The sequence below is a fragment of the Primulina eburnea genome, chromosome 2 (genome assembly GCF_022965805.1).
Source record: "Primulina eburnea isolate SZY01 chromosome 2, ASM2296580v1, whole genome shotgun sequence".
NCBI lineage: Eukaryota > Viridiplantae > Streptophyta > Magnoliopsida > Lamiales > Gesneriaceae > Primulina > Primulina eburnea.
In genome coordinates, this window is record NC_133102.1 from 1,371,055 (window position 1) to 1,387,908 (window position 16,854).

Sequence of the window (16,854 nt, forward strand, 5' to 3'; positions counted from 1 at the left end):
AAAATTAAATTATATTTTCTCAACACAATCATACATCATTTTTTTAGTCGCGCCACCCATCTCACTTGGTCGGCGTAGAGTTTCACCAACGAAAACAACTTCTACTGAGCATTAAAAATCGAGCACTTTCTCCTTACCTAAATTAATAGTGCCCAAAGTAGGTTTCCCCTTCACTTCCCAACACAATGAGTGCCCATTGGCTGCATAATTGGGTGGAAGGGGGAAGGCGGCATAGCAAGAAGTGATTAAGGTTGGTTCAGAGGACGTAAACTTTCCTTCAGAAAATTGATATCCCAAAGCAATCACTCCATACCATCACAAGCGGTTGCTTCCATTTTATTCACAGACAAAAGGGCTGCGCATAAATCAGACTCGGAAGCAAAGGGTTTCGTCCCCGGAACAGCCAAGATTTTACTTTTGTGGATCAGACCTCTCGAGTATGACAAATATTTGTTCCCGTACCTGACCAATACAAGAAAAGGGGGGAAAATATACAGAGAATGTAGCTCAACCGGAAACCATAAGATTTTCACTCAATAATTGGAGAAACCCGATTTTCACTCAATAATTGGAGAAAACCCCATGGAAGAAGCTGCAAGGTTTGTGCCAATTTATATGCATGATATTATTATTTTACTGAAAACCGTCCGACGGGTTTTGTAGTTGGCCCATGTGATAGCGGCAAATGGGCCTATCGTGTACCGAAGATCGGATTTGGGAGTCAAAATTGGTGACGGGATTGTAAATGTAAAATCCTTTTTGATAAACATAGGTAGTATATTTGAACTCACATAAGATTTCAAATCCATTGTAATAAATCTAAAATGGACGTGTGTTTTCCGGTATATGATATCCTACTTATATGAGCACTGTCACTTACCTCATTTCAACTAGTAAGACCTTGCTACATATACAATTTCAAAAAAAAAAGTTTGTCCTATATATGTGGGCAAATCTTGATCATCCATCTTATGATTGGGACAATACCTACATGAATGGATGAAATAAACCATGTTTTCCATTCATTTCTCTCACATATTAAATACATCCAAGCAAAACAAATCCTTACCTTCACATCGAAACCACAATACCACCAATCACTAAAGCCCACTAAATTCTAACAATATTGGGCCTTTCTCGGGCTAATCAGGCCCACATATTCGACCTAAAACTCAGTCTATATAACAAAACCACTTCCTCTTCTCACATCGCCACACTCATCAATCCCTGGAAATTAGGGTTTTCATTTCTCAGGTTCAATTATCTTCAATTTTACAGTAAGCGCAGCCCTTAAGATCGCCTTCCACTGTATCCCATGGAAGCGTTTTGAGTCATAGCCGCGCTATATCAAACATCTACGCGCCCATGCGCATGAAATACGCACGTTTTGTTCGTACGAGTGTGCTTGTGCGTTTTTGTATGGCGTTCTTTCAAGGGTTTTCCTTCTTCAGAATTCCATTTTACCACATCCTGTTTTTTAACGAAGCTATTCATTTCTTTCGGATCTCTATTCCTCTCTGAAATTTCGATCCCCCGGGATAAATAGTTATGCCGGTGCCTCGAATTACATGATTTTTATTGATCCGAAGTGGTTCTATCCTGAATGCTTCTGATCTACAGGCTGGTGACATGAATTGTTTGCCAAAATTGTTTCAATATTATTATTTCTGTGGCAAGAATGACGAGAAAATTAGATGTATGAGAGGTGAAATGAATCACCTCTTTGAGCTGAAATACGAGGCTTATTGATATGCTGACTTGCCCTTTTGAATCAATTTTTTTGTGCTTTTTGAGTATATTGAATCTTATTTTGTTGTATTTTGATTTTCATTAATATTTTTACTTAATATGTGACTCGGTTTTTTTACTCTGACTTGTGGTCCGATGTTAATCAATCGGACCTCGTCGAGAATTTATCATTTATGCTTCAAAATTCTCAAAATATTTTTAAAAATTGGAAGAAATAAACAGCTCGTGAATTTTATTGTCTATTTGAAACTATCTAAATATACTAGCTCTACAAAAAAAATTCTATTTAGCGACTGAGCTACAGAACTTAAAACAGTAAAACCGTGAAGTCACCGTGTGATGGGTTTTCGAAACTGTCGTTAATTAACGACGCAATTGGTTTTAACTAGCGATGGTTTTTGTTATATTGTCATATAATTTTTTTTATATAAAAAATATGTTTTGTCATTTTATAAAAAAAATTACAAGTTAATAAATTCCATGAATAGTAACCAACATTCAGAAATTTATCAGTTAAAGTATTGACTGAAATTGTCTAAATTTATAGAAAATTTGCAATGGTCTTTTTAAAAACCATTTTTAATTATATTTATCAAGAATTGAAGCTAAAGTATTGACTGAAAATGTCTAAATTTATAGAAAATTTGCAATGGTTTTGTTAATTATAGCGACGGTATGTTGTTAATAATACTTGAAAATGCATCTGCGACGAATGTGAGGTTTAATCCGGCATATTTGGAAACACGTTTTGGCACCAAATTCTTGATTGCAGCATTTCCACACCTCAGAAAGATCTGTAATGCTGGTTTTATGGTGGATGAAAAAGGCAAGAACTCGTATATACACCCTGAGAGAATGGCATCCTCGACCCTTTATAAATCCCGTGGACGGTGGTCCATACTTGTAATACCCGAAACCTCATTTCTCGCTAATAATAATATATTAAGTTTCACCTTGCCACAGAGATGAAAGATTGGTAGTAGAAGGATCCGGCCATTCTGATATCTTGATTGGCCCTCAGTGTAAAAGTTTTTTCCATACATCGTAAACCATATCAGATTGGAGGAAAAGGAAAAGAAAATGATTTTTCCAATTCCGAACATATGTAATATGGATGTAGTCATAGCTGCCTACTTCATTCGTTGTAAAAAGATGATGCAGTACATTGTGGTTGCCTGTACATTTCATCTTATAAATAGCAAATAATATGTGAAGTATAATTGCTTTCCGAGTAATTCCTTTTTCATTAATTTTTTTTTTTTTTTTTCATATGACCATTTTATAAGGATGATCCAATATATGGACGTTTTTCAAATATAAATTTGATATAATTTATAGAATAAAAATAGTTAACACAGGTTGGAATTGTTGTGTACTGTAATCTTTATATAGTTATAAATAAATTAATTCACAAAAAAGGTCCACAGCAGACAGTTTGGCCGAGTGGTCTAAGGCGCCAGATTTAGGCTCTGGTCCGAAAGGGCGTGGGTTCAAATCCCACAGCTGTCACATTCATATATCCCTTAAAATTTTATTTTAAAACATAAATTTGTATTTTCTTTCTATCTTCCAATCACCGTTAATTCCAAAATCCAGCGGAATCAGCGAGTAGAAAATGTGGGGAACAATAGCCATAACCGTTTTTACTCGCCTTGTTCACCTGTTGATCGCCGCTCCGGCACTGGTCCGCGACCACTGCCCTTGAGGAATTCAAACCCTAGTCTTTGAAGAGATCAAAGCCACCCCCGGAGAAACCACACCAGTACGCGGCGTTGATACTTCACGGCCTCCCCGGATCCGGTCGAAACTGGCGTTCTTTCTCACGCTCCCTTGCTGCGTCCCTAGCCCCCGCCCGTATGTCCATATTTTAACTTCGATCCTCATCTTTTACATACTATTCTGGCCGAAGCTTCATGCAGATCTATAATTTTTTTTTGGCTCTCGTTTTTATTACCTCGAACATAAAAAAAAAACTCATCAATCACTTGAAATAGAAGGCTTATTAAATTTTATTACGAGAACTTAATTACTTTCTGCGCAAATATATGTTGTTAGAATCTTATATCCAAAGGTTATGGGTATGATGCCTTACAATGCTGCTCAAGCATTTGTATCAAAGTTTCTTATCATTTATTGTGATTTTTAAATTGTAGGGTAGTTTAGTACCAGAATCATGAGTGCACTTGTGGTATTGTGACAAGATATGTCATTGCTCAATAAAACAATTTGAACCAATCTGCATGATTACAAATTCACGCGATTGAATACACCATTGAATGGTTTCTCAGGCCTTTATCATATCCCGAAGACAATAGGATTGGGAGGAAACAATTAGTCAATGAGTTTTGACGTGTTGTTGAGTTTTGACGTGTTGTTAGTAGTGTCAATTGAATCATTATTTTTTGTGAGACGGTGTAAATAATAAATGAACTTAAAAGATAATCCAGGGGTTTTTGGCATGTCTTCACCCTGACTACATTTTCAATTCAAAACAGTTCTCAATGATGTATCATGAATTGATGATGCTCTCACTTTTGAATGCATTGGTTATGTATATACTTGTCAAGGACTTATGCATTACATGACTGTGGTGTAAATTTTGGAGCATGTGGATAACCCAAGAAGGCAAGAACAGAGGAAATAATCCGCATTCTCAGAAATGGTTGTTCATTTAGTTTCTACATTTATGAATTAATAGCTAGTGATATGAACAGAATGGAGAACGGTGCTTGATGATTTGACGAACCATGGGAAGTCAGCTGAACTAGATGGATTTTTGCCCCCATACAATTTGGAAATGCGGCAAAAGATCTGGCCAATTTGGTGAGATCTCAGGTCTGGGATTGGCCCGATGTTGTTGTCGGTCATTCAATGGGTGGAAAGGTAGCTTTGCAGTTCGCTCAAAGTTGTGCAAATGGAGATTACGGGGACATTGATGGCTTGCTCAAACAGGTAATTCCTTCTATGGACGCAGTAAGTTTTGCATTGTGGAGTATCTTACCCAAAAAAAACATTTTTTTCTTACTTACGTTTTGTATATTTTAAAATCTTGATTTTCTGGATAACTCTGAATTTTATATTGGCTAACTGTTGTGTGAAACTGTTGCAGAATAGCTGTGGGTATTAAACTCTTTGCCTGGTCAAGTAAGCCGAGAGAACAATGATGGTGAGGTGGAGAGAGTATGGCGAACTTTGCAGAGTCTACCTTGCTGGGAAACCTTAAGTTTTTCATGGTTGAGAAGGTGATTTGTTTTAGTTTTTCTTTCTGTAGGTGAAGAAGGTGGGTTGAGTTGGCGTTACTGATATCAAGTCTCACTTCTGTCAAATAATTTTTTGAATATTTTAACAATCTATATATCTTCCCCCACGTGCTGTGGTCATGAAATTGGACGTGTTCCTGGTTTAAGGTGGCTGGTAGATCACATGCTCCAGCTTGGGTCTTCGTCGCATTGGATTGAAAGCAACCTTAAAACATCAGGAAAAGAAGTTACTTGGGCTTTTAATCTCAGGGGAGCTGTCCAGATGTTTCATTCTTACGGGTATAAAATCAAAATCGAGTCTTGCTGAATATCTTTAACTTGTTTAATGTTGATACAAAACGTACCTTTTTCTATGTACAATGTTTTTTCTATGTACAATGTTAGAGAAATGAATTACTTGGCCCTACTGGAGAATACACCCTAAGGTATGGAGATAGCCATTGTGTGTGCAAAAAAGTGCGACAGATGGAATGCATAAGTTATAAAGCAACTAAATAATCTTTCTTCTAAAAGGATAAACGAAACAGGAGGGAAAGTCTCGGCTCATGTTCTTCCGATTGGGTTCAAGTTGATAATGCCAAGGGACTTCTCGAGATTGTTGCCCCCAAAGTTGCATCGTTTGTTTAGCCACCGCTTCTTCATAGTTCAGAAGCCGGTTCGAGAAATGACCTTCATTCTTATTATTTTTTTTTACAGCTGAAATCTTGTAATTTATTAAGAAGAAGGTAGGTCCGCAATTTACAAGTTTAATCAACAACAAAGGAAAAGATCCATGCTCCCAAACAAAATGAGAGGAGGATGAAAAAGCAAAAGCATCAATCGAGTGAGCCACCTGGTTAGCCGATCTTTTGACATGAAAAAGATGAGGGCTCTCGAGTGCCTCCATAAGTATGCTAATATCCGTAGCAATAAAACCCATATAACTAAGATCCTCTTCTGGCATTGTGACTGTTTGCACTGCAAGAAGAGAGTCCGAGGTGATTTGATGAATTTGAATGTTGTGCGGCCTAGCGACTTTCAAGCCAACCTGGATGGCAAGAAGCTCGGCCATTGTAACAGATTGGGCCTTGTCAATCAATTCTCCGAAAGACAAAATTGGTTGTCACTCGTGATCACGAATAACTCCACCAACTGTGCAACTAGGATATCCCTCTTTATAAGCTGCATCCACATCCAACCGGAATTGGTGAACTAACGGGGCAGACCAAGAGCTTTGAGAGCTGATCAAAGTTGACGTTGTGCCGCTCATAACTGAATCACGTGCCGCACGAAATTCCCGGAGCAGATTTTCACACCAATCGGCATCCAATTCTCGAGCCTTGCCATTACATTCATGAAGATAGCGAAGCCTCTCATTCCAAGTGGCCCAAGTACGCATGATACACAGTTCGAAATCAGGTTTACTCAGTTTCTCCTTCATCCCTAGAAATATAACAAATATGTCTAAGTAGCGAAGCTGCTTAAGAGACGACCAAATCCAGCTTCTTTTCCAACAAGATTTCACAGCCGGGCAAGAAAATAGGGCATGACTGGTAGTATCCCAGTTAAATTGACACAATGGACACCTTCCAGTAACCGGAACATGATGTGTAAGTAGGTTTTGTTCCGTTGGGATAATATTATCAAGCTCTCCACCAGAATATTCTCACTTTTGGAGGAATCGAAAATTTATTAAGAAGAAGGTAGGTCCGCAATTACAAGTTTAATCAACCACAAAAGAAAAGATCCATGCTCTCAAACAAAATGAGAGGAGGATGAAAAAGCAAAAGCAGCAACCGACTGAGCCACCCGGTTAGCCATCTCTTGACATGAAAAAGATGAGGGCTCTCGAGTGCCTCCATAAGTATGCTAATATTCATAGCAATAGAACCCACATAACTAAGATCCTATTCTGGCATTGTGACTGCTTGCACTGGAAGAAGAGAGTCCGAGATGATTTGATGAATTTGAATGTTGTGCTGCCTAGCGACTTTCAAGCCAACCTGGATGGCAAGAAGCTCGGCCATTGTAACAGATTGGGCCTTGTCAATCAATTCTCCGAAAGCCAAAATCGGTTGTCCCTCGTGATCACGAATAACTCTACCGACTGCGCATCTAGGATATCCCTCCTTATAAGTTGCATCCACATCCAACCGGAATTGGTGAACTAACGGGGCAGACCATGAGCTTTGGGAGCTGATCAAAGTTGACTCTGTGCCGCACGAAATTTCCGGAGCAGATTTTCACACCAATCGGCATCCAATTCTCGAGCCTTGCCATTACATTCATGAAGATAGCGAAGCCTCTCATTCCAAGTGGCCCAAGTACGCATGATAAACAGTTCGAAATCAGGTTTACTCAGTTTCTCCTTCATCACTAGAAATATATCAAACACGTCTAAGTGGCGAAGCTGCTTAAAAGACGACCAAATCCAGCTTCTTTTCCAACAAGATTTCACAGCCGGGCAAGAAAATAGGACATGACTGGTAGTATCCCAGTTAAATTGACACAATGGACAACTTCCAGTAATCGGAACATGATGTGTAAGTAGGTTTTGTTCTGTTGGGATAATATTATCAAGCTCTCCACCAGAATATTCTCACTTTTGAAAGAATCGATAATGATCATAAGAACTTCCACCAGCCCTTTTGGAGAGAGGCCGAGCACGACCCTCATTCTTATTATTAAATTAATATATGTCTAAGTAAAATATATACCTTTTTCGAATTTTTAATTTCAGCTTGTATTAAGTAAATATCATTTAAAATAAGAAAAAAATGGTATCAAAACTAGATCGTTTAGGTAGGTTTGGCAATTCAAAGAAAGTCAGGGGTATTTACGGTATAGCACGTCTATATGTCCTCCCAACCCTAAATATAAAAATGAATCACTCAGTTGCCGCCTCTCGCCATCAGGGTTTTTGTGAGTATCAGAAGCGGCGTAGCCCCGTCATCCTCCTCCATCACCACTGCAATGGTAAGCTTCTCTTTTTGCTCCAAACGAACCACACACAAGAACGCAGGTTGATGTGAGGCGAATTGGCTATCCACTCATATGATTTTGTTTTTTTTGGTCTTTAAAGATTTCCGCGGTGCTGTTTATTCTATTTTTGCACATTGGATTGCAGAGTGCGTATATCATCGTCGAATTAGTCTTGTTTCTTTTTCTTTTCTTTTCTTTTTTTAATTTATGATGCTTTATTTTTTAACGTTATTTATTGTAGCCCGACTTAGAAATTTCTGCCATGTATTTGTTGGATTCATAGTGAATTAATGAAGTTGCAAAATTGCTCTTTCGACGGCTGAGATTGTGTATTTGGGCAATACTTTCTAATCGGTGTTTTTTGTGAAAGTATTCTGGAAATTTCTTCGTCGGTAATTTTTTTATCCCGTGGATTGATATATGGAACTTCAGCTTCTTCATTTATTTCCTTCACAGGAAAAACTTTACTTCCCAGTTGAATTTTCTGGTTGTAATTGTTGTCAAAATAGCTATCTAAAAATATGTTTCTTCATTTATTTCCTTCACAGGAAAAACTTTACTACCCAGTTGAATTTTCTGGTTGTAATTGTTGTCAAAATAGCTATCTAAAAGTATGTTCTTGTCTTATTATCTTATGCTTGTGGGTTTGATTATCTCTTTAGGCATGAGAAACCTTGGATTTTAATTTTGTGATCTTCTGCTAATATCTGGTCTCTGGCTTATTTATTTTGCAATTACCGCATTTCATTCACAATCTTCACTTTGGGTTGACAGTCGAAAAGAAGGAACAGAGAGCCCAAAGAAGAGAACGTAACTCTTGGACCTGCCACCAGGGATGGAGAAATAGTGTTCGGTGTGGCGCACATCTTTGCCTCATTCAATGATACCTTCATCGTGAGTATATCGGCGAACTGCCATTTTATGCTTTTTTTGTTGTTTCGAGTGCTTCTACTTGATCGATGTTTTTCCTTGCAGCACGTGACGGATTTATCTGGAAGGGAAACATTGGTTCGAATTACAGGTAACAGTAACTTTTGGTTTTCTTGTCTGTTTTATTCTTTTATCAAATTATTTCTCGAAATTCTTCCTATATTATTTGAAGTCACTGTTAAATTTTATGATCTTGTTTCTGTTCATTGTTTTCCGTTCAATATAATGCTTCTAAATGTAACTTTGGTGGTCACGATTCTGCTTGGTAGGGTAAATGTGATACAATGTATTTTGTTATACAAATCTCTCAAGATCGGTGCTTTACACTCGAGGTCTGTGTAATGAAACAAATGCTATAACTTATAAGTAGCTTCTTAGGAAAACTTCAATATTAGAGTTTTTATGCTGAAAATCTGACGATTTCATGTGCAGTCACTTTTATAAATAGATAGATGAACTAAGTTACTGATGCACTTTCATTGATAATATTTGTCCTAGTTTACGATGCTACTGAGAATTACTTGTGACTGCCTATTACAGGTGGTATGAAGGTGAAGGCTGATAGGGATGAGTCCTCTCCTTATGCAGCCATGCTTGCAGCACAAGATGTTTCTCAACGATGCAAGGTTTTAGAATTTTATACCATTGTCATGCAATTGTTGTTTATGCTGGGTTATTGTCAGTTACTGATGCTTTTAATCCTCAGGAACTGGGAATCAATGCTCTTCATATTAAGCTTCGTGCTACTGGAGGCAACAAGACTAAGACTCCTGGACCTGGTGCTCAATCTGCTCTTAGAGCTCTTGCTCGCTCTGGCATGAAGATTGGTCGGATAGGTAAATATTATTTCCTTAGATTCAGTAAAGACTGGGTTACTTTTTGCATTTTATGGTTTGATCTCTTCACAGTCACGGTGCATACCTATTCCATGCTTGATGTTGATTAGTATGTCTGCTTCTCATTGTCCATGATAAATTGTTCCTTTCTGTTACTTCTTCCATCTTCTGTCTATTGAATAATTTTACTTTTTGTATCAGAGGATGTGACTCCAATTCCCACCGACAGCACCCGAAGAAAGGGTGGTAGAAGAGGAAGGAGGCTGTAATGTGTCATATGTCGCTTCACTTCTTCCAGCTATTTTGGGATCTTTTTGCTAAATTACAAGTTTCAATCTTTTTTATTTAATGTTTGAGCTATTTGTAGTTTGAACATGAGTTATTTCAACGTTTAACTTTTACCCTTTCAAGCTTTGGAGACGGTGGCACAGTGATTTTGTGGATTATTGCCATATTACCAACAACTATTTCTGTTTGCTTTCTTTTATCAATTCCTCGGTTGTTTTGCTTGTAATTTTTTTGTTTTTAGTTGCATGACTAGTTATAAGACTAAATTGTCATTTTCTTACACCGTAGTATTTTTACGAGATTTCTCGGGTCATGGGAAGATTAATGTTTGCCTCTGTTGCCTATGGAATGCTAAAGAGGATTTAATACTTCCCTATATAGATTGCCATTCTTCTACTTTGTCAGCTGCTTTTCATTTCTTGCAGTTGATTTTCATGGCTGGTACAAGCTGTTTTTGCTTTTCATTATTGTGATTTGATAAATCGTTAAATCTTTCAAGGTTCGTAAGTTAGGAAGTTTAATTTTGTAAGTTAAAAATTCTATAAACAGAAAAAATTGAACGCAATTGAATAAAAACGTGTTTAAATCTCCTTTTATTTCTCAACGGTGTATAAGCATTTTTGACCAATAAAATTAAATCGTAGCAAAATTACAATGCGAGAATTTTTAAATCTGAAACAATGTGAGAATTTTTAAAAATCCCCGACAGGGATTGCTCAAAACTGTATTATCTTTATAAATTCACCTATTGAATTTACAACCTATAAACCAACTTCGAATTCGAATATTGATCCGACGTCGGGTAGATGCACGTATGACGACTACAAATACAATGAAATAGATAAAATCGGGGTACTACATCGCAATTACTAGTTAATCTGTGAAAGAGGGGCCCGAGGAATCAGAGATGTCTTTATTTCCTTTACGTGGAATGATTCGAACGTATTGTTCTCCCGAAATTCTTCTTGAAGAACTTCCATTGGCATGGCTCGAAGGGACTCGATGGTGCCGTTTTGGGGAATGTTAGGCTCACTTCGAATTGGAGTCGTCCCGGTCGGCTCATAATCCTGACATCGGAAAATAAATTGAATTACATTGCGAAGGGGTGTATCCACCAACAGTTACTACACATCCGAGTCAGAATTCAACATACCAGTATATTTCTGCCTGAAAGTATCAGCAGCATGTTGTTCAATACATGATGATTGCTGGGAATGATCTCTCTGAAGATTTTCAAGTGTTTTTGAATGAGATTCAGAAGTAATCAGAATTTCAGAAACAGATGTTCTCTCCTGCTCTTATAAACCTGTAATTAAAGAAATACAGCTTGAAAATAAGACAAAAGCGCCTCATTAAATACACACACATCATCAAAACATGTCTGGATCTCCTTGGCCATGACTGAGAACCTTCAACACGACTACACGAGTGCGAGTAATTAAAACAGGAAGCTGTTGAAGCAATGCACAACTAACCATCAAAATATTGAATTATATCTTCACTATTTGTTTTGATATCTTCTTCAACAGTCATTCTCTGCAGCTTCGATTTCATCATTATGTCGTTCATTACCCTCACATATGTTCCTGAAACATGTGTTTTAAAATATAAAAATGTATTTTAGCTTCGATCACTCCTAATAAGATTAAAAAAAGAGCATCCGTCAATGAACATCTGAGCTATATATCTTCCTTCCAGGTAGTTAAGTTAGCATATGGCACTCATAATTTTAACACTCAGCCAGACTGGAGAACAAAGGCTCCTCAGAGAACAAGCAATTAGGTGGTTGCACGTTTGTATACGATGGCCAGTGGGAATCACAATTGGACAAGGCCAACAGAAATCAACAAACCTAACATTTCCCGCAATTACTAAGGCGTGTTGGCTTCCCATATCGCATAATGATTCTTGTGTTTTTTGCCACCGCTTCAAAGCAGAGTCAGCATTGTTGAAGCTGAAAATTAAGAGGAACAAATTCAGGAGTTTAAAAATCAGGAGTAAAGATGCAAATAATGCTCAAAATTGAACAACGCTGTTTATCATATTGACACAATTAAAATAACCGCATTAAAAGTTTTTCTGACCATTTCTGTAGAAGCAACTCCATACTACAATGCTTGGCTGCAGAAAAGTCGGCATTGTCCTTAAAGTTGGTCTCTGCCTGTGTAAAAGAATCCTGCCATTTCCTTTTTAAATCTGTTGTAATGACATCCATTGTTGAAACATGTCCTTCCAAAAACAACTTGTTTCCGATTACAGTTTCTTTTAGATCACAAAGCCTCGCATCCACCTATCAGCAATCCATTAAGGTATTTACATAAGCTTACAAAGAGAAAAATACAAATAATGTAGCATCTAAGAGCAAACCATCTCTTTCTGATGGACGCATGCAATCAGAAACAAGAGTAGGTCACATCAGTAATGAGCTTCTCCGTAGCTGATCTTGATTGATCCTGCAAACTCAACAAAAATTCCATGTAAAACCAAAAAAAATTCAATGTAAAACTAAAATAAATAGGAGTTTGAAATTGACATAGAATTTGACTTGTAAACCTCGTAGGATTTCTGAAATTAACATAGAATTTGACAAAGATGCAGCAAGCAAGTTGCCAAGAGACCCCAGCTGCTTAGCAAGTTCAGCTTGAAAACTATTCACAATAGACCTGTTATATGAATTTAGTTTGTCCTCTCTGGCTGTGAAAGTAAAAATTAAAAGCAATGAGTTGCACCCTTCATGGTTAATTGTGTTGAAAATAATAAATGCCAGAAGAGATACCGACCCATTTTGAGGAATAGCGAGGAGTTATCCTTGTGGGATTTTTCCAAGTCAGCACGCAAAGCACATGCTTGATGAGCCAGCGCATTTTCTGTTTTCACTCCAACATAAATTAGGTACCACCAGAAAGGTAAAAAATCTTGTACCATAGAAGCGATACAATACCAGATTTTTTTTGTTCCAATATGATGAAATCTCTCTCCTTAAGAGAATACTGGCATTGACGTAATTCATCCTCAGTGCTTTCCAACATCGTGCAAGTATGGTTCATAACTTTCTGCAAACAACTCCGAGTATCGAGTAAGAACTTGCAAATCAACTCATTATGAGTACACCATATATTGAAGATAACTTGCCTGTGTCTCCTCGAGTTTGTTGCTCAAGTCAGAGCATTGTTGGACCAGACCATTATATTTGCTATCTAATTCCTCGAATTTCTGTGTAACATGACCAAACAGATTCATCATTTGTACATAGGCATGCCTACATTTTACTTTTTCTTTTTCTTGTACAGAGCCTCTCTTGAACTGACCTTCTGTTGATTCTCGATTGTTAATACCAGTTGTTCAATTTGATCAGCCATAGCCTGAATGGAGCAAATTATTAAGATAAGAGGAAATTGAATGCTAGTTTTTAGATAATGAAAAACAATGCATCTAAAAGCACGCCATCACTACTCTAAGTCCTGTGAAGAAGTCATTTGACATATGAAATCAAGAGTTAAGAAATCGATATTAGACCCAAGGTTTAATATGTGGCTAGTACCTTTCTCTCTGTCTCCTCATGATAATATCGCTCTTTGGGAATGTAGACTCCATTTTTCTCTCTTGCGGCATAAACCTCTACATGGGAAGAGAATGAGACACACAGAGACTCAAGATGCGAGAAGCTCAACTTTTGAAGGCCTATTGATAAGTCCAGATACACATCCCATCATAACCAGAAAACCATTACCTCCCTTAAGCCGCTCAATTTCACCATATAGATCTTTAATCAGAGTTGATTTCATCATCTTCTGAATTCTGATTCACCTACAATTTCAAAGAAAATATCTTAAAAATTCTGAAGTTCAAAACTGCATATGTTTTGGGAACCAACGCAAGGACAACCACCATTTGAATCAATCTTTACATTTATGAGATTGATCAAATAGACTTATTGATCACATTCCATCAATTAATCATCATAAATGATGGCGATGTCTGACAAGAAAATAAAATAGTGAAGAAAGGTGCATGAAGAAAACAAATTTAGGAAACATTCAACAGCAAATAAATATGTAAAGGACTTCAATAGAACCTCTGGCTTATTCTTTATATTCTTAGCCCTGTGAGCATAATCTAAAGTACTAAGGGTCTCCTCGAGACGATGAACTGCAGGTGACACAGTGGCAATGATGCAGGTCTTGGTTCTTCCCCCCAATGAATCACGAAGTAATCGTGTGAGCTTGCTGTCCCTATCAAAGGAATTAGCAGAGAGGATCAAGAGATCAATATTGCACAACCAAAGATATTTGAAAGAAAAACTAAATTTAATAAGTCGAAATTTAACCTGTATGGAACATGTCCAAGATGCTCGACAAGTGCATTTATTACCCTTCCTAGTGTAAGCAAACTTTTATTTATTTCTCCAGCTTCCCTTGCCCTACCCTGCACGTATTCAAAAGATATTAGGAAAATTATAAATTACAATGACAAAGACAAATTTCAAAACCAGGAAACCTACTTTATGCAGAAGCCAAACTAACCTCCCTAGCACCAGAACGGAGACGTTCTCTGAACCAGCTAAATCAACCAGATTCAACTTGCCACATTTAATTAGTTCTTCACCTTCTGGTGTAGCTTCCTTTATATGTATTGTTATGGAAAACAGAGAATGCGATCGACTGAAATTAAAAAGGAATTGCAAAAAATATTTTTTTGAGAGTTTCGAAACTCTATCACACTAGAAGCAGAGAAATAACAGTAACCTTGATTGCTTGTTCAGTAAGGTTTCAGCAGTTCGGCGTTTAGCAGATCCCCGTTCAAGTAAAGTGAAAATCTCAAATGCACTAGCTACGATCTCCTCTTCTAGTCCTCTAACAAGAACGCCCCCTTTCCCATCTTCCATGAGTGGCAATAGCTTTTTCTGCTTGTCCTCCATGGTAACTCTAGGTATATCATCTGGTGCTAACAAGTCTGTTATTTCTTCATTATACAGCTCCAAGAAAGTGACTTTCACAGTGTATTCTGCGTTTTGACTCTCTAAAGTGTCAAATATTTGCTTTACTGCACGCTGTATAACTCCTGCTTCTGGAGGCAATTCTCCATTTGGGTCACTCTTCAATCTAAAGAAACATTGTAAGTTAAATTCAAGAATAGTCCAAGTGGTTCAATAAAACCCAATGTTGATCGGTAAAATGATAACAAAATACAGTACCTTTGACCTCTTACATTCACCCTCCATAGTATAAGTTTTTCCTGTGCCAGTCTGTCCGTAGGCAAAGATTGTACAGTTAAACCCTTCCAAAACCTCGTTAACTATGGGGACAACTGCTTGTTGATAAAGATCACTTTGTTGGGCATTGGGACCGAATACCTGAACAACAAAAATATATCAAATTGTCCAGTTAAATGCATCTTAAAAAAGCGCTTATTGTATGCAATGATTTTTATGCAGTAAAATTCAACACTCTAAATAGTGAATTAACTTAAAAACAGTTTCTCTACCCACACACACACAGCAGTTTTCAATGTAAACAAGAAGTCTAAATCACCATCACTACAAAAATATTACGTGTTTATGAATCCGCACAACCCATATTAATATAAATGTTTAAAGAAGCACTGATGAGAAACTTCATATCCAGAAACTAAACACAAAATCACCTTATCAAAAGTAAAAACCCTATCCATGTGTTTCTCAGCGATATTCTGCGAAACTGAGACATCTCTTAAGAAGTCATTGCAAGTCACCACCTGCGGCGCGTTATTCCGCAACTCCTCCTCACTGAAAGGCCTATTAAATACACCAAAAACCAACACAAAACTAACACTAATACATAAAAATTAATACGAAAAGTAATAAATTCAAAAACTATTGCATCAAATCAACAACACATTACCTGCAGCGAAGCAGCACCTGAACATTTACGCTCTTTTCTTTCTCGTGACGATTCGACATCCTAGAGCGTATGCCTGTGAATGGAGAGGAGCGGGGTGTATTGGGGGAATGAAATTTGAAATTTTGAGGAGCCGTTTCGGAGAGCCAGCTGTTTATATTTGACCCGACGATGAAATTTGGATCTTGAATGCCACAATTCCATGGGCTTGTTTAATCTACCCATATTTGTTGGGACACCTGGTGGGCCCTTTTTGGCCCAAACCAATAGAATTGAAATTAAGTTATTAGCCCAATTTCAATCAAAAACTTAAATTCTAGTAATAAGAAACTCATCTAAATATGATGAAGTATATTAAAATTATATATTTAATAGATAATTATCACAATATTGGTGGGCACAAAAAGATATATATGTATTTTTTAATTCGAGACATCATCCAAAATTTGTGATTTTAGTATCAGATATATTACAAGTAATCAATCGTGAGTTAAGCGTTTTTCTTTTTAAGGAATGAAGCCGTACTTGTGTTCGATCGGGCCTGAAGTGAAATTTTAAAAAATGGTCCTCTTGTTATGATAAATAGTGCAAAAATTAAGTTAGAAATAATAAATACAATAAATAATACATAAATACACAAGAAACAATATATTACATAAAAAAAATCAATAACTATTTGAAATAATTACATAATACTGATCTAGCTCTTTATTATATATATCAAATTTTTATAATCTAGTTTTCGGATCATTTCTTTGTCGATAAAAAATATGATTAACTTATTTAATCTATCTTGGCATATTATTAATCGAAATAAATTTTTATTAACTTCAACTCAATAAATTTATTTATGCTTAAACAACTGTTACTGGTATGATTAAAAAATATCTTATTGGCAATACAATTATCTGAAAATAAATTATTCAGTTTTTTCAAACATTTTAGCATATTCAA

The 16,854-nt window shown here is 36.8% G+C and overlaps 1 protein-coding gene, 1 long non-coding RNA gene, 1 other non-coding gene and 1 pseudogene across 6 annotated transcripts; 3 read left to right on the plus strand and 1 right to left on the minus strand.

Moving 5' to 3' along the window:
• Positions 1 to 3,178: 3,178 nt before the first annotated feature.
• On the plus strand, positions 3,179 to 3,258 carry TRNAL-UAG (transfer RNA leucine (anticodon UAG)). The gene has a single exon. It is a non-coding gene; the product is annotated as a tRNA-Leu (tRNA).
• A 56-nt stretch (positions 3,259 to 3,314) lies between these two features.
• On the plus strand, positions 3,315 to 5,677 carry LOC140817212 (uncharacterized). Of its 4 annotated transcripts, none has more exons than XR_012114746.1 (4): positions 3,315 to 4,374; positions 4,464 to 4,701; positions 4,859 to 5,288; positions 5,394 to 5,677. It is a non-coding gene; the product is annotated as an uncharacterized lncRNA (long non-coding RNA). The 4 variants fall into 4 exon arrangements; XR_012114745.1 differs by having other exon boundaries at positions 3,315 to 4,701; positions 4,859 to 4,991; positions 5,157 to 5,288; positions 5,394 to 5,534; XR_012114742.1 differs by having other exon boundaries at positions 3,315 to 3,603; positions 3,903 to 4,701; positions 5,394 to 5,534.
• Positions 5,678 to 7,817: 2,140 nt separating this feature from the next.
• LOC140817202 (small ribosomal subunit protein uS11x-like) lies at positions 7,818 to 10,203 on the plus strand. Its single transcript, XM_073176846.1, has 6 exons — positions 7,818 to 7,964; positions 8,745 to 8,864; positions 8,946 to 8,991; positions 9,441 to 9,526; positions 9,607 to 9,736; positions 9,938 to 10,203. Exons 1-6 carry the CDS (start codon positions 7,962 to 7,964, stop codon positions 10,003 to 10,005), a joined length of 453 nt encoding a protein of 150 aa, XP_073032947.1. The 5' UTR covers positions 7,818 to 7,961; the 3' UTR covers positions 10,006 to 10,203.
• A 945-nt stretch (positions 10,204 to 11,148) lies between these two features.
• Positions 11,149 to 16,053, minus strand: LOC140823977 (kinesin-like protein KIN-5C; annotated as a pseudogene).
• Positions 16,054 to 16,854: the final 801 nt, after the last annotated feature.

Excerpts from the sequence above, each read along its gene's own strand:
- LOC140817202 (XM_073176846.1), top strand. Across the intron at positions 8,865-8,945 it reads CATTCAATGATACCTTCATC|CACGTGACGGATTTATCTGG; the intron begins GTGAGTATATCG and ends TTTTCCTTGCAG. Across the intron at positions 8,992-9,440 it reads AACATTGGTTCGAATTACAG|GTGGTATGAAGGTGAAGGCT; the intron begins GTAACAGTAACT and ends TGCCTATTACAG.